We start from the raw sequence: 21713 nt of genomic DNA, 5'->3' as shown, positions 1-21713 counted from the left end.
TTATGGTTTGGCAGTCACTGTGATGGTGATGTTTACTGGAGCCCCCGGGGATTCTTGTGCAGGATGCGAACCTGGGGTGGTGGGTAGTGGTTCAGTGCCTACAAAGAACAGACACAAGCGAAGGAGAAAGAGATGCCCTGGGGGTGCCCCAGATTGTTCCCAGAGGACAAGAGAGACTGAGCATCACGCATGAAACTCAGGACTGTTTCCTGGCTTTGGGGATAAAATCGAGCTTACCTGTCATTGCCTCGGGGCCACCCCTTGAACCCCGATATTGGTGACTTTGCTCCCTGAGGGTGAAGTGTGAGAGTAAAGTTAGTGGCAATTGCACTCTCCCAGCCTTCCTGACCTCCAGAATGACTGGGCTTCCATACTCACCTGGGAACAGGCAACCGCCCAAGGCCGGTAGGAAGAAAAGGAAGAGGTGCATTTCTTGAGCAACCAGCACAGGTGTTGGGAGAATAACCCTCCCTTCCCTGACACTCAGGAACCCAGAAGGGGGTGGCCCTAGATGCCCGAGGTTGGGGGTTGGAGCCCTGATGGACATCTAGCACTGGGGAGAGGTCACAACTAAGGAAGAGCCTAGATTCCTTGCCCAGGGGAGTCTATATCTTATGGGGCCACCTTACAGGGTCAAGCAACCCTGCCCTTGAGCTTCCCACTCACAGGGGAAGGTGTCCAGGTGCCGGGCAGCATACTGGAACACCAGCAGAGAGGTCACCGTTGCCACTACCATTCCTGTGTCTGCCGCATCCAGCACTGCAGGATAGGCGCTGAAGGGGGTGGTCCGCTAGGCGGGGTTGCACGGGATAGGTTTAGAGCCGCTGCTGAACTTGGCAACAGTGGCTTATAGGGTACCAAGCAGGCTGTGCCCTGCTCATCCGGTTCCCCCTCCACCTGAGGTGGGTGATCAAGAGCAAGCCTTGACACAGAGAATCTGGAGACCAGGTCTCTCCCCAGGAAAGCGATGCTCTGCGTGCCTGTATTCTTGAGGTTTTGAGTCCCCAGCCAAGTCCCCTACATCTGGCACGGGAGGCAGCAGGCCAGTTATCTCGGCAGCCTGGGGCTGAAGGAAAGGATGCCTTAACGCAAGGAATTCCCAGCGTGGAGAAAGAGCAGCAGGAAGCCAAGAGCCCACCTCTGTCCCAGGAGGTGAGACTGAGGCGCAGAGTCAGGCCCCCATCCTTATTTAATCACCAGCACCTGCACCTCCCCTTTTCCTATTTCTTCTGATTCAAGCCGACTGTGGCTCCCACCCCTAGGCCTGGGCCTCCAGAACCTCCCCGGGAGGGCACGGAGGGGAGAGAGAGCAGTGGGGGTCACCTGAGGGGAGGGTGCAGAAGAGGACAGAGGCTGGGGGTGGAGGGACTCAGGAGGAAGGAAGCGAAGGGACAGAGTCGGGGATGCCGTGGGGACAGGAAGATGCCCCCGGGTTCGGTTCGGTGGAGCAAACCTGGGTTGCTCCACGGCGCTAGCCTTACGGCACCTGGTGTCTTCACCTCAGAGGGGTATCCAGCTGTGCGGTGATTCAGAGCCAGGACGTGGAAGGCATAGAGGACCCTCGGGTCCAAGCCCCCCGGCCGCCGGCCACTGCTCTCCGGCTCGATGTCACCAGCTGCGGTCTCCCAAGCCCCAGGAAAGAGATGCTCTGCGTGCCCCCGGGCCTCAGACGGCCCATGGCAGCTGCACCTCGCTCTGGCGTCTCCCGTAGGTCAGGCGGCTGACGGTGAGGTGACGTTGGGGGTAGCTGGATATCCCGGGGCGAGGGTGGGTACACACACAGGCGTGTGCGCACCTAACAATCACCATGTCCGCGCGCGCATGCGCGCGCATGCTTATTACGGTTTTGTTGAGAAAAGCTGGTGACGTGCAGATCGGGGTTGTAGCGTTGACCACTTCCGTGTAGTTTTAGTCTGTGTTACCCTAGACTTACACACTGGCCTCAATTTCCTCCTCTACAAATGGAGGAACAGGAGATTACTCTGACTGCGTGGCGTCCTTTTTTGCCTGAACTCAGGTGCATCCGATTCACGTTCACGTGGGGCTTGTGCTTTCTGAGGCCCTGTGTCTGAGAAAGGTAACGCCTCCAAGTTTTGGAGCAGGGAATCGCTGTGCCTTTCCACCTAGAGGGCGATGGCTGGAGGTTCCCCATCCCCCCCTCCACACGCACGCCACCCCCTCACTCACTCAGCACCTACAGCAGGATGCTCCGACTGCTGTCGCCCAAGGCATTTCGGGCCTTGCACTGGCAGGTGTGGCGTGCTGGGTGCGCATCCCGGACACCCAGGCGCAGCTGGGCACCCTCAGGGTGCAGCATGAACCCCGAAGTGCCTGGCTCCACCTGCCGTTGCTGGGATCCCAGCCAGAGGAGCTGGGCAGCTGGCGTGCCCCCGAGGAGGGCACATCCCAGCCAGGCGTCTCCACCCCTCCAGCACTGACACCCAGGGCTCAGCCACTGCCAGCTGTGGGGCTTCCACAGGGACGGAGAGGGTAAGGCTAGAAGGTGCCCCCTGTGTCTGGGCTAGTGGGGAGGCTTGGAGGTGAGGTGCTGGCCGGCAGTGGAGGAGATGGTGGGGGACAGAGGAGACGGGGCCTGTGGGGTTGACAGTGAAGCCTGTCATGGCCCGGTCTGCCTCCTCTTACAGGCTCTCATTCTATGCCGAATTCCTGTCACCATCTGCTCCAGGCTTTACTGATAGCAGCTGTGTTCCTCGATGCTCCTCTCCCACCCGACCACAGAGCAGCTCCTACAGGTGGGGCCCCTGCCCTATTCACCTCTGCATTAAGCACCTCCTCCTAGCACATGGCAAAGGGCCTCCTTCCCCCTAAAGGCCCACAACCTCTCCACCAGGGCACAGGACCGGACCCATAACAGGTGCTCAGTTTTTATGGACTGACTCCTAGAGACCCAGGGTTTCAGGTGTCCATGAATCTCCTATGATGGAATTTCCAGTCCCGAGACTGAGTAAGAAGGGAAGGAAATATTTTGAGTGGTGGACCTCCCTGCAAACATGCTAGTCACCCAACGTTTGGAAACCAAGATATGAATCATTTTGTGAGAATTGTTCTATGTGACAGCTCTGCTGCTTGCTTTTCTGAAATTTTTACTTCAATATTTAATTCTTTTTTTCTTGAGTTGGCAATAAATAGGACTGCCAGGGCCAGACAAAGACAGAGAAAGAAATCAGACCAAAAACGAATAGAGGGAGTGGGAGAGGCAGAGAGAGACCTCTGGCACCTGAAACATTAATGCAAGTCAAGAATATAGTCAGACACATTTCATACAAATTGATGCAAATGAGGGTGACAGAATCCCTCATGGTCTAGATGGTGCTGTCCAGTAATGGCTCCCCCCTCCAAACACACATGGGCCTATTTAGCACTTGAAATGTGGCCAGTCCACGTTGAGATGTGCTGTCACTATAAATAAACACACACCAGATTTTGAAGACAGCACGAAAAAAAAAGAATGTAAAATATCTCATTAATAATTTTATCATTACATGTTGAAATGATAACATATTGGATATATCAAGCTAAATAAAATGTTTCACTGTTTCTTTTTACTTTTTTAAGTGTGGCTACTAGAAATTTTTAAATTATATATATATATATATATATATATATGGCTCACATTATATTTTTATTGGACAATACAGGCCTAGACCAAGCCCCCTGATTGTATGGATCAAAAACTTTGAGTCCCTGGGAGGTGAGGTGACACAGTGTCTTGACTTACTTTGCATTCCAGCACAGCTGTCCCCCAGAGCCCCTCATCCTGATTCCAAAGGGCTGCTGCTCCCACCCTGCCCCAGAACCGAGTCTCCAGCCCCCACTCACCTAGCTGGAGCCGGCAGAGCGCGTCGGGGACCCTGAGTGGGCGAGTGCCCAGGCACGTGAACTCTCTGCCAGCCAGGTCGTCCTGGGCCTGGAGGAGGTGGACGGCCAGCGAGGAGCGGCTGCTGGTGCCGAGGTCGGCTGCCATCCATCAGACCAGCTCGGCACAGCAGGGAGCTCCAGGCCACTCACAGCTCAGCATGATGAACTGGTCTCTGATTGTGGCCATGGTCCAGCAGGTGGGGCTCCAGAGGGGCTGCCCTAGGTAGGGAACACGGCTCGGCATGGCCCTACAGGAGGAGGAGTGGCCGGCAGGCCTACCCATCCTTCCCTCCTTCATTTACTGTTTCACTCACTCATTCCTCCATGTACAGAGTCACTCAATCATTTATTCATTCTCCATTTATTGAGGGCCGACCATGTGCCAGGGAAATAGTGGGAACAGATGCTAAGCAAACAATTGCAATACAATCTGATGAATGCTAGAGTACAGGTAGAAAGACAGACGCTCTGGGGCTTCAGGGAGGAGGACTTTGAAGACAGGATGACATGTAAACTTGGTCTTGGTAGACGGGTAGGAGTTTCCAAGGCAGAGAGAAAGCCAAAGGCATATTTCAAGACCAACATGCAATAATAGAGTGGTAGAGGTAGAAGGTCAGGTCGATGAGCGCCTCCCTGGAGGCTGGGAGACGGTAAGGAGGGTGTTGCAGGGCTCTAAGCCCGGACTGAGGACAGGGCACAGTGTGGGTGGAGACCGGGGCTGGAGAGGAGAGAAAAGCTGGGAGGTGGGGACTGAGCAAGTGCTGTCACCTCCTCATTACATGGCAAGTCCTGGAGCTTGTGGTCTGGAGTCCCTCCCCGGATCCCAGGGTCCCACTGGTCTGGCCCCTGTCCACTCCTCTGCCTAGAATGGCAGAGCTCTGCTGTTTCCTGCGTGCACTCACAGGGCGTGATCCGCAGAGGGCAGGCAGAGCTGGGGCTGGGTGCCGGCTGGTGCAGGTGAGGACCCTGCTGCTGGGGAGCTGGGTGGCTGCGTGACTCCAGGCGACATTGCCTGCTTCCTTCTGCTCCTACCTCTTTCCCAAGAACTGCTCACCTGTCTCCTCCACAGTCCTCAGTTCACAGTTTGCACAGACCACCATCCTTAGTGGACATCGTTAGACAGAGCCCTAGCTCCTTAAATCCTCTAGACCAGCATTGTTCAATAGGTAGACGTGTGCCACAGATGTGTTAAATTTTCCAAATCTCAAAAAGGAAAAATAACCAAACCCAACCAAGCAAAAAAACACCAACAGTTTTTAACAATTTTAATAATATTTTTGGTTTAACCAAAACATGCATCAAGGTACAATAAAAAGCATTGATGAGCCCATATATTAGATTAAGTCTTCAAAATCTAGTGTGCATTTTATACTCAGAGCACATCTCAGTCAGGTTCAGCCACATCCCAGATGATCAAAGTCATGCAAGTGGCTACCCTACTGGACAGCGCAGCTCTAGACTATCACAAACCACTGATTTCATTTTTAAATTAAAAAATTTTTTGGAAAAAATTTTTAGAAGTTAATTAGTTTCATGTGTTCTCCTCTTCACTGAAATAACTATTCTAGTCTTTTGTCCACTTTTGTATGGATTGCTGCTTCTTCCTCACTGGTTGTTTTGGAAATCTTTATGTCTTCTGAAAAGTAATCCTTTGTTTGCTATGCGTGCTTGCTTTCAACAGAAGCTTCTGATTTCTAACTTCAGCTTCTCAGCCTCAGACTTAGCACCAAATTGTCACCCTCTCTTCCCACTGTGGCCCCCTCCCTGTTTCTTCAGGGTTCAGCCAGTCAAAGGTAGACCTCCTGAGCCACCCCTGAAATTATGGGTAAAATTGTGACTATGAACGTATGCACATTTTCCTGGTAAGAGGGGCCCATGACCTTGAAAAGGTGAAAACCCCTTGTACTAGAGCCATATTTGGCACCAATGGGTACAATGCCTTGAGCTCCTGCCTACTGGAGCCTCTTGGAGGGCTAGGGTACTCCTAGGGGCCCTGAGGTGTGTCAAGAAGCCAAGCCCAGGTAGGTAGGTGGTTGCAAGCCCTGACCCCTCCCCCAAGACCATTCTGACTCACAGATGATATCCAGGAAGGCTCCATCACTGCTCAGCCAGTTGACGGTGTTGTGGGCCGGGCACATATACCAGCCCAGGTGTGTCCGATTGACGGGGTCCAGCTGGATCAGATGCTTCGTGACCCCTACCAGGGCCTCTCCAGGGCCTCCGGTGCCTGATGCTACCAGGCAAAGGTCACAGGCTCTGTGACCTCCCACACTGCATATGTGGCCACCACGGAGGTCCCCGCCACGGGGGACAGGTCGCTCAGCTGCACCTGAGGCTTTGAGACGGGCACTGGCCAAAGGAAGGAGAGGCCCTGTGTTTGTTATCACAGACCCGGGTCATGCCCAGCTGTGTCCAGCAGCCCAGAGCTTGCTGGCAGGGTTTGGCCTGCCCACCGGGCCCTGAGCATCCCTTCTTCATGATCCCAGGTTTCCCCACTGCCTGGAGGAGGGCCCAGTAGAACCCACGCCCAGCAGAACACAATGGGAAACACATGCAAACAGATGCAAAGCAGCATGCGAAGCAGCGCAAGCCAGCCTGGGTCCCTGGCCAAGCCCCGCAGCCAGCACGGCCAGAGCAAGGGCGGGGTGGGCGGTGTGGAGCTGGCCTCCGGCCTCGTGTCGGGCCTGGCACCGGAGGTGGCCGTGGGCCCCCTTCCCAGCTCCCCCAGCACCAGGCTTCTGTTCTATAGACTCACTCACGGCCCCCAGAGCCAATGCCCCGGCCTCCACCTTAGACTCCGCTCTGCTGGTGACGGCCACGAGCTGCGGAATCAGTGGGCCTTGGGGGGCGAAGCTCCAGAAGACCGCCGGGAGCCACAGCCAGCTCCACGGAGCTGCCCTGCACTCCTTGGGTGGAGGGGGCCTCCTCTGGTAGTCCTGGGGTCGCCTGGGGCTGCCCTGGAGACAGAGGCAATGCAGGCTGTCTGGGCAGTTCTGGGGTCCCCTGCTCCCCGTCATTGCCCAGAATCTCTGTTTCCGGTCTGCAGGGTGGGCTGGCTGCGCAGGGTTTGACAAGGCAGCATAAGCCCTTTTGGAGTTGGTGGACAAGAGACGGTTTCTGCGGGAGCCCACGGAGCTTCCTGTCAGGCTGTGCTGTAGAAGTGGGTGGGGTGGGACACTGGAGCAGAGTTTCCCATCAGACCTTTCGGAAAGCTTGATAAAAATATAGATTCCTGGGCTTCATCCCAGACTACTGAGTCAGAATCCCCTGGGTTGGGGGGGGAGGGGTCAGGGCCCAGGAATCTGTATTTTAACAAGCATCCAGGAGTCGATCTGATGATCAGCCAGAAAATGACTCCCGAGACTCAGGAGATGTACGTGGCCGCCGGCAGTTCAGGCCCCAGAGATCGCTGAGTAAGGATCCCAGGGGGATTCCAGACCCACTGCAGCAAAAGGAAGACGACCCCAGCCTGCCGTCAGCACATCGAGCATGCACTCGTCAACTGTTAATTACGGAGCACATGCTCCAGGCCAGGCACAGGCTACAGTGACAAGTGAGCCACTCATCCCCGCCCTCATGGAGCTCCCAGTCTCCCAGGGAGTCAGGCGGTAAACAGTCATCATGGACAAGGCAGGCCAGCAGGCATTCTTTCCTGCTCGGGGCCCAGCATGGAACCCCAGGACCTGCCTGAGCACCCTGTTCTTCTGTCCCTTGTGGTCAGCATACTGTGAAGAGCCTCAGCAAACTTAAGAAAATAAGTGCGTCGGAGGACGACCGAGCCACGGGGCTCATTCGCACTAGCTTCCGTGGACTGAGTGCCCCCCTGTGCCGTGCCCTGCACTGGACTCTTCCCCCGCATCACCTACTGATCTTAACTGTAATGACGATGACATCCCTCCAGACTCTGAAACATGAAATCACTTCGTCTAAAGCCACACAGTAGGTGGAGGAGCTGGGATCGGAGCCCTGGTCTAACTCCCAACTTCAGATTCCCCGCTGCTGTCCGCACAGCTTCCGCAGAGAGAGAAGCAGAGGAGACCAGCATGGAGTTGGAGGGAAGGGATCAAAGGCAATATTCCGACGTTCAACTGATCAAGAAGAAAGACATGTAGCGAGTTCCCTGGCGGTTCAGCGCTTAAGACTCTGAGCTACCACTGCAGGGAACGCGGGTTCGATCCCTGGTCGGGGACTTAAGATCCCACATGCCCCAGGGCACAGCTAAAAAAAAAAAAAAAGAAAGAAAAAAGAAAGACATTTAACCCAGAAACTGGTTCTTTCCAACCTCATGGACCCTGCTTTGGCCCACGCTACCAGCATCTCCCACCTAGACTATTGCAAAGGTCTCCCCACTGTTCCCAGCTCCCTGAAAACTGTCAGCTTTGGAGGGAACTTTCTGAAACCCAGATCTGACCATGTCACTCCATGCTTACTCCCTGACAGCGGCCCTCAGCATAAGCTCTAATGGCTTCTTAAGGTAAAGCAGAGTGCTCTCTGTGCCCTGGCCCTGCCTACCCACCGGCACAGAGTGGCCTGAGCATGACTCGCCTGAGGCCCCTGGATGCAGCAGGCAGAGGGGTACCCGCTGCAGGAGGCTAAGTGGTCAGCTCAGGGCCCTCTGACCCACCATGGCCCCGTCTCCCTGGGTGGCTGCCCCTTCGAGGTTCCTGCCTGGCTCTTGGGCTCCCTGGAAGCCCAGCCCTGGAAGAATGGGGGGTCTGGCTCAGGTTGTCAACCTGGGCCCTCCCTACACCTCCACCCCTGATCTCCTGTTACCCTCACTGTCCCAATTACGGGTGAATTGTTGACCAGATGATTCACTCCATCCATAATGCAGAGTAGTGCAGGGCAGGACCAGGCTGGGGCAGACCTGGGGGAGGACCCTGTGCTCTCTGAACTTTGATTTTAATGATATTATGAAATTAAAACGCCGAGCATGGAGGTGAAAAAGGCCCCAACCTCATCAAGTCCAACCACCTGCCCAGTGCAGGACCCCCGTGTGCAGCCCTCCAGACCATGGAGATCAGGAGGTGCAGACACGCCTTTAAATGCCCTTTGACCCCTCTCATGTTTTCCTCAGGTTTCGTGGGGAGAAGCTGGTGGAGTGTTGCCAGGAGCTCTGGACTCAAACATCTCCAGAGTTTGGATTTGGCTGACGACCCCTGAAACTTCAGGACATTTCTGAGCCTCTCTGAGCTCTAGTTTCTTCACAGATTAATGGGGATAATAGTACCTCCTTTCTTGTAAAGATTATTGTGAATATTAAACAAAAAACTCACACTAGCATTGGGGGGCTTCTTGGGCTCTCATAATGTTCTATTTCTTGTCTTGGGTAGGGGTTACAGTTTACAAGCTGTACATTCTTTTTATAAATATACTATTACATATGCTTGATAAAATTCACACACACACACACACACACACACACACGAATAATGCCCAGCACAGAGTCGGTGCACCAGCTTTCAAGCTCCTAGCTAGATGTGGTCTGCAAAGTCAGGGCCCTGGAGCTGGAATGGAGACCAGCTTTCCTGCTGTCCAGGGCTCTCTGAATCCCAGCACTCTCTCTCTCTCTCCCTCTTGCTCTCAGCATGTCCTGCTGCCATAGCTGTCTTTGAGTGACAGCCTGAGATGAGATCAGAGTTTTCCATTATCTGATGGAGGGGTTGGGGGGAGGGTGAGATTCCTGGACCCCAGTGAGATGAGCTCTGATGTCTGGTGTCAGGTTCCTCAGGGCTCAGCTGGGACAGGAGCTGTCAGAGCTGATGCCAGGCAGGCTCCTCCTGGGCCCAGAGATGCTCGCCATGTGCTCTCGGCCTCTCACTTGTCCTAGGACAATGGACAGCCAGGTGTCCCACTCTCACTTAGCCCACGGCCAAGTTTCCTCCATGCTCTCCACAGGGTCTTCAGCCCCCATGCCGTCCTAACTTTGAGCAGAATGGCAGATGCCCCTGGGGGTCAGGGTCCTACCTAGTGGGGGTGGCACTACCCTATTTGCCCTACCCTATTGACTATATCCCCCCTCATTCTGATCCCCCCACCCTAACTGGGAAAGCATCAGAACCCTGTTAGACGTTCTTTGGGGAGCAAAGAATGGTTATCTAGCACTGTCGTCCACCTCAGGGTGGGCAGCAGCCCCTGTGTCCAGAGAAAACGTGAGAATTCAGGCAGGGTAAATCAGGAAAACTTTAAAGGAGACTCTGGCTTGTAACAAGGGTTTGTGCTGGCCCTGCAGTTAACCTATTCTGCTTGTGGAATCAGCCTCTCTACCTTTTCTCCCCCAGCCTCTCTACCTTTTCTCCCCCAGCCTCTCTACCTTTTCTCCCCCAGCCTCTCTACCTTTTCTCCCCCAGCCTCTCTACCCTTTCTCTTCTGTTTCTCCCAGGATCACAGAAGACTTGGGAACTGCTGTTGAACCCACTGTGTCTCATGGGGGACCCTGGAAGGCAGAGTCGGGGAAGGAGTTTACTTGTCCAGATTCTCCAGAGAAACAGAACCAATAGGATGTGTGTCTGTAGAAAGAGACTTATTGTAAGGAATTGGCTCAGGTGATTATGGGGCCTGGCAAGTCCCAGGGTCTGCAGTCGGCAAGCTGGAGCCCAGGGGAGAGAGCCGAGGGTGTAGGTTCCGGTTCAGAGACTGGCAAGCTTGACACCCATGAACTGCTGCTGTTTCAGTTCGAGTCCAAGGGCGAGAAGAGATGGATGTCTCAGCTCCACCTGCTCAGGCAGGAGCAGTTCCCTCTTATTTGGGGGAAGGTCCACTTTTTGTTCTATCCAGGCCTTCAGCTGATGGGACGAGGCCCACGTGAGTGCGAGGGGGAACATTTTACTGATGCAAATGTTCATCTCATCCAGAAACACCCTCCCAGACACACCCAGAATAACGTTTGACCGAATATCTGAGCCCCCAGCCCACCCCCAACCCGCCATGGCCCAGAGAAGTTGGCACCTACAGTTCACCTGGCTCTGTCAGGCCAGGATCCCGGGCAGAGCTGCAGCCTGTCTGGAAGGGAAGAGGAGGCATGACTGGAATGGCAGAGCTCAGGGCCCCAGAGAGACAAGCTGAGGGGGTCCTTCATTTTTTTTAAAAAATTTATTTATTTATTTATTAAATATTTATTTATTTTTGGCTGTGTTGGGTCTTCATTGCTGCACACGGGCTTTCTCTAGTTGCGGCGAGCGGAGGCTACTCTTCGTTGTGGTGCGCGGGCTTCTCATTGCGGTGGCTTCTCCTGTTGTGGAGCACGGGCTCTGGGCACACAGGCTCAGTAGTTGTGGCTCCCAGGCTCTAGAGCGCAGGCTCAGTAGTTGTGGTGCACGGGCTTAGTTGCTCCGCGGTATGTGGAATCCTCCCGGACCAAGGATCCAACCCGTGCCCCCTGTATTGGCAGGAGGATTATTAACCACTGTGCCACCAGGGATGTCCCGGTCCTTCACTGTTGAGAGACAAAAGAGTACAGTGATCAGAACACAGCGTTGCCTCTTCATCACCGTGTGATCTTGCATCAGTGAAGAGCAAGGCACTGTGCTGTATACAGTTGGCGCCTCCCTTTCTCCCCTCCTTTCTTTTCCAAGGAGCGTTAGCTAAGCCAGCATAACCTGCTACCATTCTTTGCCCTGGGCGTGCTCCGTGCCGAGTCCCTGGAGCAGATAGAGCTGCAGGCTCTCAGGTTTTGGTCCCAGCTTCTCATCTCCCACTCCTGCTCAGGCCCTATGAGCTCCACCCTCACGGTGGGACCTCCATCCACAGCCCACCTGGTTCCAAGGGCTCCCATCAGCACCCACATTCATTGCTTTCGGAGATTCCGGAGGGAGGGAGAGGAGAGAGTGTGAGTCAGGAGTAATGAGGGGTCAGCCTGCAGGGGTCTCTCAACTAAACTTAGAAAAGAGGAGGCATGAGGACGTGCTTGAGGACCCAGACTCTTGACTAGTTTGAGCTGAAGTTTTAGAGAACCAGGCGGAAGGCTCCGAGTGGGTCAGTGGGACTTCCCTCGCAGCACAGGAGTCCCCACTGCAGCCTTCGGGACACGTGCCCTTCAGCCTCTCCCCTTGACCAACATTAAGTGGGCAGTGTACTAGCGGCACGACCTTGGGCAAGCAACGCGCCTGCTCTGAGCTTCATCGTCCTCATCTTTAAAACGAGCATAATAATAACGACCTCTTCAGGGTACTGGAGAGAGAGGATGCAGCCACACACATCCAGCACCTCGTAAGCCCGCGGTCCACAGTGCAAGTTCAGTCAATGCTCGTTCTCGCCCTCTTTGTGTTTAGGTTGAACTGGAATCTGCTTTTCTGACACATCTATCCTAGGGGTTGAGTTCCTCCCATGATACTTTGCAAAACGATTCAAATCCCTCTTCCAAATGAAAGTCATCCAATATTTGAAACAGCATGTCCAGCCCTCCTCTCCTCCACCTGGATGGTAATCTGAGCTCCCAAACATCGCCAGGCGTGTGATGGGTGTGCCATGTGTTTTCCACCCTCCAGGAGACAGCACCGCTGTCCACATTTCGCGAATGCGCTCAGATTCTCTCCTCTCTTTCCCCCGGCGGCTTCATTCCCCACGCCCCACTTGGCTCCCCACCTTTGGGCCTCTTCCATTCTGTCCCCACCCACCTGAAGCTATGTCACCTCTGAGCTGACCAGGGGTCCGTGGAACCGCTAAGTTCCTTCTCTCTGACAAGAAGACTCAAAATCTTTCTCAGTTACGTACTGTTAGGGTTTTGTTTATCAGTCCAGTAAACATTTGTTTCCTGGCCACCATGTACCAGGGCGTGTTGACTCCACTGCTTTGCTGGGCCCTCACCCAGGCCCATGAGCAACGCTGGACAGAACTCAGCACTCTGAGAGGACGCAGCATCTCCGTGGGGCTCCCCGATCCTTGGACGAGGGAGAGCTGTGGTGCAGCAACTGTCCAGGTTTCCGGCCACTGCCTCACTTTCCAGGAACCTCCACAGCGCTATGGGCAGCATCGCGCCAGACGGTGACCCTTGTTAAACGCGGGGCCAGGGGATTCTCATTCCTGGCCTCTTCCTGTCTTGCACTCACATCTCTGCTTCTCTGAGCCAACCTGCAGGCCTGATTCTGAACCCCCAGGCCTTGGGAAGAGCAGAATGTGGAAGGATGGGGACAGCTGGGCTGGAGCAGAGGAAGAAGATGATCCTGGAAATAAATGGCTTTTCCATGTGTGTCCACGTGGGCCTTGTTGGAGGCCAACCCTAGGCGCCCCCTGGGGACCCCAGCGGGAGACGAGCTGAGGGCTGGAGAGGAAATGGGCCAGAGGCTCCACAGTCCACATGGCTCCCGCTGCGTTCACGGCTGAGAGGAGGGGGATGGGGGCAGGAGGGACAGAGGGTCCGGCAGGGGTCACGGCTTAGTCACTTTGTACACTGCTCCTTGGAGACCGGAGAGGAAATGAATGGGGCCCTGGATGGAGGGGTGAAGAGAGGGAGAACAACAGAGCAGGGGAAGAAGGAAGGGGAGGCGGGAGAGGCAGAGCCCCCTCGGGGCCTGGTGTCTGTACCAGCTCTGCCTGGTAACGAGCCCTCCTTCCATCTGCTCGACCACTCTCGGTGCCCTTCCACAAACAGCCCTTCCTGGGCCGCTGTGGGCAGGACACCCCGTTTCTCTGGGCCTCCGTTTCCTGATGGATGAACAATGTGGTCGTAATGCCCACCAGCCGCTTCTCTGAGTTGCCGTAAGAGCTGGCTGCGTGGTGAAGCAGGAGAGGTCTGCAAAAAGCATAGAAACCACTGTACAGAAGTAGGGGGTGAAACGAGAGCAGATCTTGGAATCAGATCAGCGTTCGGATCCTGGCTCCATCATCCACTAGCTGGGTGACAGCAAACAGGTGACTTACTCCCAGTCTCAGTTTTTCCCCTATAAAAGGAGGCTGCTATTAGAAAATTGTTGTTAATTTTGTTATGTGTGATAATAGTTTTGTGTTTATGTAAGACAATGTTTCTATTTGTTTTTTTAATGAATACTAAGATATTCAAGGATGAGATGTCATGGTATCTTTACTTTAAAACACCTCCGTGAAAATAAAGTCAATGAAGCATCTGTAGCCAGGTCTTTAGTTCCATATTGGTTCAGGGATTTTTACGGGGCAGATGTAAAACCTGCTTGACACCAAAGTTAGCATTTCCCTATTTTTGTAAAAGCCTAAACTCGTTGAAAAGTGGTGTCAGGTGTTCTCAGTGGAAGTGGTGGGCAGGAGAAAGGAAAGAGCATTTGGAGGCACTTAAAGTGGAGAGGAGGAGATTTCCCTGACCTGGGGACAGGTCAGAGGTTCCTGGGTCCCTGGGACAGGATGAATCTGAAGGCCAGGCCCATAACCCAGGGCGGCAGAGAAGTGTAGAGCCCCCTGGAGGCTTGGGCAACAAGGTCGGCAGCAACCATAAGGGACCCGAGGTTCGAAGCTTCTCCGTTTTAACTCATAAACCTCCAAGATTCTGGTGGACCCTGGGAGGGGCAGGGGCTCCAGTACGGAATCCACTTTATTTGATTTTAATGAAATAAAGGAACAGAAACTCTTGCACACATATGTTTGTGGAGTGAGACTCACATCCACCTCCCTGCTATTATTATCATTAGCGTTGCTGTTATGTCTATTATGAAATAGCCTGGAGCCTGCGCCGTGACACCAGGTTGGAGTGCGTGTTGAATGCTGTTCCACTAGAAGAAAGCTTGGGCAAGGCTGAGGTTCCTCCCCTGTAGATGTTCCAGGCCCTTCCCTGCTCCAGCTGGCGATGGGGCTTCTATCATGTCTGGAGTGACAGTGTTAGGACAGCTTTCTCTGATTGAGGGCCTGGTTGGAGAATTCAGCCTTGGCTGGACCCAGTGGGTGTCTGTCTGAACAGGGCTGAGGGGGAGCCAGACCAGGCACTGAGGTCTGTGGAGGAAGCCAGGGCTCAAGGAAAACTCTTGCCTCTAACTCCATCTTCAGGCCTGGTCTGCTCCCTCCTCCCCCCTTCCCAGTCCCCCGCTCCCCAGCCTGGCTTGATTCTCCAAGATCCCTGGCTGGGGAGCTGGAAGGAGGAGGGAGTTTCCAGCATGTCTCCGTAGAGCTCCAGGGGGAGGCTTGGCGACTGGAAATTGTCAGCCATCTCCTTGGCAACCGGCAGCCAAATAATTCTGGGAATGGAGGAGGCAGGGGAGCTCTCCGCAGGCTGGCCAAGAGAAGCAGGCCCTCGGCCCCCAGAAAACTTCAATTCTTTCTGACCTGTGTCAGTCAGGGTCCAGACAGGAGACAGAGGCCCATCAGTCAGTTGAGAAGAGAACTTACTATAAAGAATTGGTAACTGGATATAAAGTTGCTAATTAAGTAGCACAAGAGGGCTTCCCTGGTGGTGCAGTGGTTGAGAGTCTGCCTGCCGATGCAGGGGACACGGGTTCTTGCCCCGGTCCGGGAAGATCCCACATGCCGCGGAGCGGCTGGGCCCGTGAGTCATGGCCACTGAGCCTGCGCGTACGGAGCCTGTGCTCCGCAACGGGAGAGGCCACAGCAGTGAGAGGCCCGCGCACCTAAAAAAAAAAAAAAAAAAAAAAAATAGCACAAGAGAATGCTTAGGTGTCATGGAGGTGACAACTGCTGGGGCTGGGAAAACAAAGGAAGAGGCTGGAATCACTGGACCTTAGACATTTCGAGGAAGGGGGACCCAGAGCCTGGGACCCTGACCTCTGAGGAGGAGGCTCTGAGTAGGAAGCAAGGACCCCTGGGCTTGTGCCCAGACCTCTGAGGAAGGGGCTCCTGCCAGCTGGGGGTGGGGTCTCTGGGGCAGGGACGAGGGGATGGGTGGTGGATGATGAAGCTGCGAGTGTTGGAAAAACTGCAAACTGGATTCAGCTGCAGCTTCAGGGTGGGCCTGGGGTGAAGAAGTGCCGTTGAGATGATGCTTAACGGAGAACACACAGACACAAGGAGATGCCCACCCTTCTTCCTCCATCCTGCAACCTCCCTTTAGCAACTCCTACTGGGGAATCTGCGAGGAAACAGTTGGCAAAGCAGAAATGGGGCTCACAGGGCCCAAGGTCAGCGTCGCAAAGCAATGGACACAGGATGGGTGTGGAGCTGAGAAGCAAGACTCTTATTAAAGTATTAGCCACTGGGGGGCAGGAAGTTCTGGTCTTCCAGCCCCAGCTTTAGCGGAGAGAGTGGTGCTGAGCACATAGTAGGTGCTCATCTAATATCACTATCTGGCCTCTGCCTTGTTGGGTTCCTGAAAAGGCACGTGGGCTTCCCTGGACTTACTCTGGCTTGTCTGGAAGAGTTACTGACATTCACAGGCTCTGACAGCTGGAAGGAATTTGTATAATGTTAAAGATGAAAACAACATCAGTGAAGAAATATTTAGGTAAAAGTGGCCTTAACAAAACTAACTATAAATCTCTGTGATCAAATAATGCATTAAAGGTAAAGGACAAGATAAATAGATCCAGGGGACAGAAATAGAAACCAGTCAAGAAATATATCCCAGTACATATGGATTAGAGTATATGATAAAGGTGGTATTTCAAACCAGAGGGGAAAAGGATAGTTTATTTAATAAATTGTATAGACACAACTGGCTGTCTGTCTGAAAAAACAAAACAAGGTTAAGCTCTCTACCTCATGAGTTATGAAAACCAAGTTTCAAATAGATGAAAGATTTAAATGTATTTCAATTTAAACATTTAAAACAATTTAAATATTGGTTTTATATTTAAACAATTTCATGAGGAAATATTTAAAACAATCTTAAACAATATTTAAAACAATTTAAATATTTAAAACAATTTAATGAGAAAAAAATTAGGAGAATATTTATACAATCTAGGGTTTGAGGAGATTTTTCTAAACAAAGCAGAAAGTCCAGAAGCTATAGAGGAAAATTTTAAATGTTTAAATTTTAGAAGGATAAAAGATAACATATACAAAGTCAAAAGACAAATTATAGACTGGAGAAAATATTTCAATTACCACCAATAAAGAGTTAACATCTATAATATACAAAGAGTTCCTACACACAATAAGAAAGAGAAATGACCTAGTCGAAAATGGACAAAACAAATGTCAGCACATTTATGGAAAGATGCTCAACGTCATTAGTAGTCAAAAAGATGCAAATTTTTAAAGTGTGACATCACTTTTCATTTATTGGAATAACAAAAAGAATGAGGAAGGGGAAGGGGAAGGGCTGGGGAAGATGTGGGAGAGAAAACACTCTTAATCACAGCTGGCAGGTATGTGAATTACCACGGATTTTTGAGAAAGGGATCTGGTCACATATATAAAAACTAAAAATATGCATCTCTTTGACCCAGTCATGTCATGTCTGGCAATTTATCCTATGGGGAAAAAAAAACCCCAGCAAACTCCAGTATGCAAGGTTATGCATACAAAAAATTCCTTATAGCATTTTTTGTGGCAAGTTTTCCCACCATAATAGTAATTGTTGAGTGATACACATATATCCATATACTGTAATGTTACGCAGCTATACAAAAGAATAATTTACACAAAGACAAATTCTCTATGATTCCACTTTAGATACCTCTAACGTAGTCACACTCATAGAAACAGAAAGGATGGTGGCTGTCCATGGCTGGGGTAGAAGCGGGGATGGGCAATTGTTTAAGGGGTACAGAGTTTCAGTTTTGCAAGATGAAAAAGTTCTGGAGGTCGGATGCACAGCAATGTGAATACTTCACGCTACTGAAAGGTACACTTAGAAATGGTTAAGATGGTAAATTTTATGTTATGTGTATTTTACCACAATTTAAGAACAAATAAATTAGAAGGATTTTCATGAGGTTATGTGAGAAAAGCAACTTTCAGAGAAATCAGTGTGGTATTTGTGAAATAAATGGCAATGGATGTACATAAATATCTGCTGGGTAGTCCAGATCTGCTTGGCCGTGATCTGTGTCCTCTGGTTCCAGAGCGCTCTCACCCTCCTCAAAGTCCAGGATTCCAGGCTGGCGTTGAACTAAGCTCACTAGCTCTGTCAGCCTTTGGGTGGCAAAGCACCCTTTAGACTTTTGCCCTGGTGCTCCTCCATCTCAGCCCTCCTCCTCCAAACACCAGGTCCCCACAGGCTCTGGTACTGCCCGCCAAGGCCCACAGCTGTTTCCAATATTCTGCACAAACTTTATTGAGATGAGAAGCCCCATTTCTCATCCGTCAGGCCCCAGCTCCTCCTGATTAGGTACATATGACCTGACCTGTCAGCAAGGCCTGAGCCAGCAATCAAAGGGGAGATTGTTCTGAGCCGGGAGGTGAGAGGGGCAGGAGCCTGGGGAGCTGAGAAGGGCCCAAGGGAGTCTTCAGCCAGCCTGGGGCAGATGCGGGTATTCTCAAGCTGAGGGGAGAAAGGGATGCAGGGCCGGATAAATTCTTTAAGGGCCCCTGGTCTGCTCATCTTCTCTGGCCATATCTTCTCTCTCTAGCCTCCAAGCCTCTTCCAAAAGACATATCCTACAGCAGCATCTCCCCATCCCCAAGCTCCAAACTCAGCCCAGTTTCCCTTTCCTCTCATCTCTCACCTGTACCACAAAACCCCTCTGGATGTAATAAAAAAGAAAAGGTATCCCTTCACAATTCCACTCTTCCTAGAGCTGCAGAATCATCAAAACTCAAATACTGAAAATAACTTAGAGATCACCTAAGTCCCAACTCACTCTCAACATAGAAACTCCCTCAACAGCATCCTTGATCACTGGTCATGACAGTTGACGCTTGAACATTCTAAGCTATGTGGTCCAATATGGTAGTCCCTAGCCCCATGCGGCTATTTAAAAATAAATCCCAGACTTCCCTGGTAGCACAGTGGTTCAGAATCCACCTGCCAATGCAGGGAACACAGGTTCGATCCCTGGTCCAGGAAGATCCCACATGCTGCGGAGCAACAAAGCCCGTGCGCCACAACTCCTGAGCCTGTGAGCCACAACTACTGAGCCCACACACCACACCGAAGAGCAGCCCCGCTTGCTGCAGCTAGAGAAAGCCTGCGCACAGCAACAAAGACCCAATGCAGCCAAAAATAAATAAATAAATGTATTAAAAAAAAATCCCACATCTGGGTATATCTCCAAAGGAAATGACATCAGTATCTCAAAGATGTATCTGCGCTCTCATCTTCATTGCAGTATCACTCACAATAGCCAAGATATGGAAGCAACCTATGTGTCCACCAATGAATCAAAAAAAAATAAAGAAGATGTGGTATAAATATACAATGGAATATTATTCAGCCATAAAAAGGATCACGAATCCCACCATTTGTGATCACATGGATGAAACTGAAGGGCATTATGCTAAGTGAAATAAGACAGAAAGAGAAAGATAAATTCTGTATGGCATATGTGGGATTTTTAAACAAGAAAAAAAAAGTCAAACTCAGAGAAACAGAGAGTAGAATGGTGGTTGCCAGGGGGCGGGGGTGAGGGAAATGGGGAGACATTGGTCAAAGTGTACAAACTTTTAGTTAGAAGATGAACAAGCATGGTGACTAGAGTTAATAATACTGTATTGTATACTTGACATTTGCCTAGAGTCGTTCCTGAGAATTATCACAAAAAAGAAAGAAAGAGAAAAGGTAACTGTGAGTTAATTAAATATGTGTTAATTAACTTGATTGTGGCAATCATTTCACAATGTATACATGGACCAAATCATCATGTTCAACACTTTAAATATATACAATTGTACATATATACAATATGTACAATTATACCTAATGAAACTGGGAAAAATTTAAAACTCAAAATTCAGTTTCTTAGTCACACTAGCCACATTTCCAGGGCTCAATAGCCACGTGCTGGACAACGTGTCAAGAAATTCAAGGGATCTCACATGTTGCCCTCGTTGCAAGGTAACAAGTTAATCTGCCAGTTTCGTGAACGCTGCAGAAGACATGACTCCAGGGTCTGAGACAAGGGGCTTTATTATTTATAGCAGTATCAGTAGTCAGAGTATCAACATTTTCTTGCTCTAGTTTTCTGAGCTCCAATTCCTACAGGGCAACAGGAAGAGGGTCAGAGATACCTGCTTATATGTGCATGAAGTGGGTCATGATAACTAGACAAGAACCCTGAGTTTAGAAAACCTGAATCTTTTATAACAGGCAGGAACCATGCTGTCCTTTGCTCTGGAGGAAGACACTACCTCTACCTCCCAAGGCTGTTGGCTCTACAAAGGTTCTTGAAAAGTGTCCAGGAAAAAGGGCACTCAGTGCCTCTGCTTGCCAAATGCGCAGAAATGCAAGACCCGTGGAGAACCGTCTCCCAGCATAAGGCAGATATTGAACACTTCCATTGTTGCAGAAAGTTCTGTTGGACAGAGCTGCTCTGAGCAACGAGGAGCTAGCTGCTTTGCTAGGTCCTCCCCATCACGTCTGAATTCTGACCCAAGGAGTCACCGAGAAGTGAGCCAGCATTGGCTCTTTGTATCCTTACGTATACGTTTCAAGGTGTTTTCCTTGATGCAGATGTTCCTTCACATCACACTTCCTGTCTTTCCTAACTAATGATTTAACATGTATGTGGCGCTTCACTCACTGTTTTCATATGCTCTGTGGTCATGGGGACACCGCGAGGATCCAGGATGGGGGGGCAAAGGTGACTCAACCAGGACACTCCTGAGTGGTCCAACACTCCAGTGCAATGGTCCCCGAACTTTAGCAGGCATCAGAATCCCCTGGAGGGTTTGAAAAATAGAGCTCGCTGAGCCCCAACCCCCGAGTTTCTGATGCAGGAGGTCTGTGGTAGGGCCTGAGAATTCGGATTTCTAAGAAGTTCTCAGGAGGTGCTGATGCTGCCAGTCTGGGGACCACACTGAGAACCACGGCTCTGGTGTCAGGGGAGCAGCTCTGGGCGGCTTGCAAGGTGATACGTGGATGACAATTGCTATCTCATCATGCTTTAATGCATGTTAGAAAATATAACAAGCATGTCAAAGTAGTTATATTTTTAAGTAAAAATAAATTGATTTAAGGAGATATTTACACATCTATGTAGTGTGAAGATTGGCAAAGAAGGCGAAGGCAAAGAGTGATTGAAGTTTGGGCAATACTGATGAAGGGGAAGGGCAAAGGACAAGGATTCAGACAGGCCTGAAGTCCAATCCCAGCTCTGCTGCAGGATGGAAACCATGACCTCTCACCTTCTGCATTTATCAAATGGCATGTTTCCTTGGGAGTTTCCCAGGACTAGTGAGGATCGATTTACTTCCTCCCTCCCTCCCTCCCTCCCTCCCTTCTTCCTAAGGAGGCAGGCACAATCCCCACCCTTAGGTTGCTTACAGTCTAGGAGATGTGCTGTCATCTTCAAAAGCTGAGAAATTGTAGGGGTTATTACGGTCCTGGTCCCCACCCTAAGACAGAAGTCATCCCTCCCTTCAGCTGCAGCCCAGGACTCTGGAAGGAGGAATAAGTCCTAGCCTAGGGGATACTGGAGGGTCAGGCATCCTCTCCTGGATGGGCAGACGCAGCTTCCCTCTGCTCCACAGTCCTTCCCTTTGGGGAAGCTGTTATGTTTCTGATCACGTCGCCTCAGGTTAATAACACAGCTGCTTGGCGAATCCTGAGCCCCAACCCACGTGAGAGGGAAGAACCTGGGCCTGGCCCAGAAAATCCTGGATCTTCTAGAGTAACAAGGCCCTGGTCTTAGCGGTAGTAGGGCCGCAGGAAAGAAAAAAATATGACTTAATGAGACAGGAAAACCAATATTCTTCTGACCATCGGCACGAAGAAACCTCTCTGGGGGGACGCCCTTCAGGGAACTCAGGCCAAACCAGATGGTGAGAGGCAGACATTTAAACGAACCCCCTGGGTTCATGCTTTCGACTGAGGCCTC

At 51.4% G+C, this 21713-nt stretch overlaps 1 protein-coding gene across 1 annotated transcript; it reads right to left on the bottom strand.

Annotated features, from left to right (window-relative positions):
• VSIG10L2 (V-set and immunoglobulin domain containing 10 like 2) lies at positions 1–8506 on the bottom strand. The gene is given in 15 exon segments (XM_060160901.1): positions 1–98; positions 238–290; positions 630–790; positions 1482–1638; positions 1640–1747; positions 2184–2425; positions 2427–2470; positions 3841–4098; positions 4463–4562; positions 4782–4907; positions 5679–5692; positions 5954–6100; positions 6103–6228; positions 6488–7031; positions 8396–8506. Coding segments are annotated over 15 exon segments (2289 nt in total).
• Between the last annotated feature and the right edge of the window lie 13207 nt (positions 8507–21713).

This window comes from Lagenorhynchus albirostris, chromosome 9, assembly GCF_949774975.1.
Source record: "Lagenorhynchus albirostris chromosome 9, mLagAlb1.1, whole genome shotgun sequence".
NCBI classification, from domain to species: domain Eukaryota; kingdom Metazoa; phylum Chordata; class Mammalia; order Artiodactyla; family Delphinidae; genus Lagenorhynchus; species Lagenorhynchus albirostris.
This window is presented reverse-complemented; position numbering and strand designations above follow the sequence as displayed.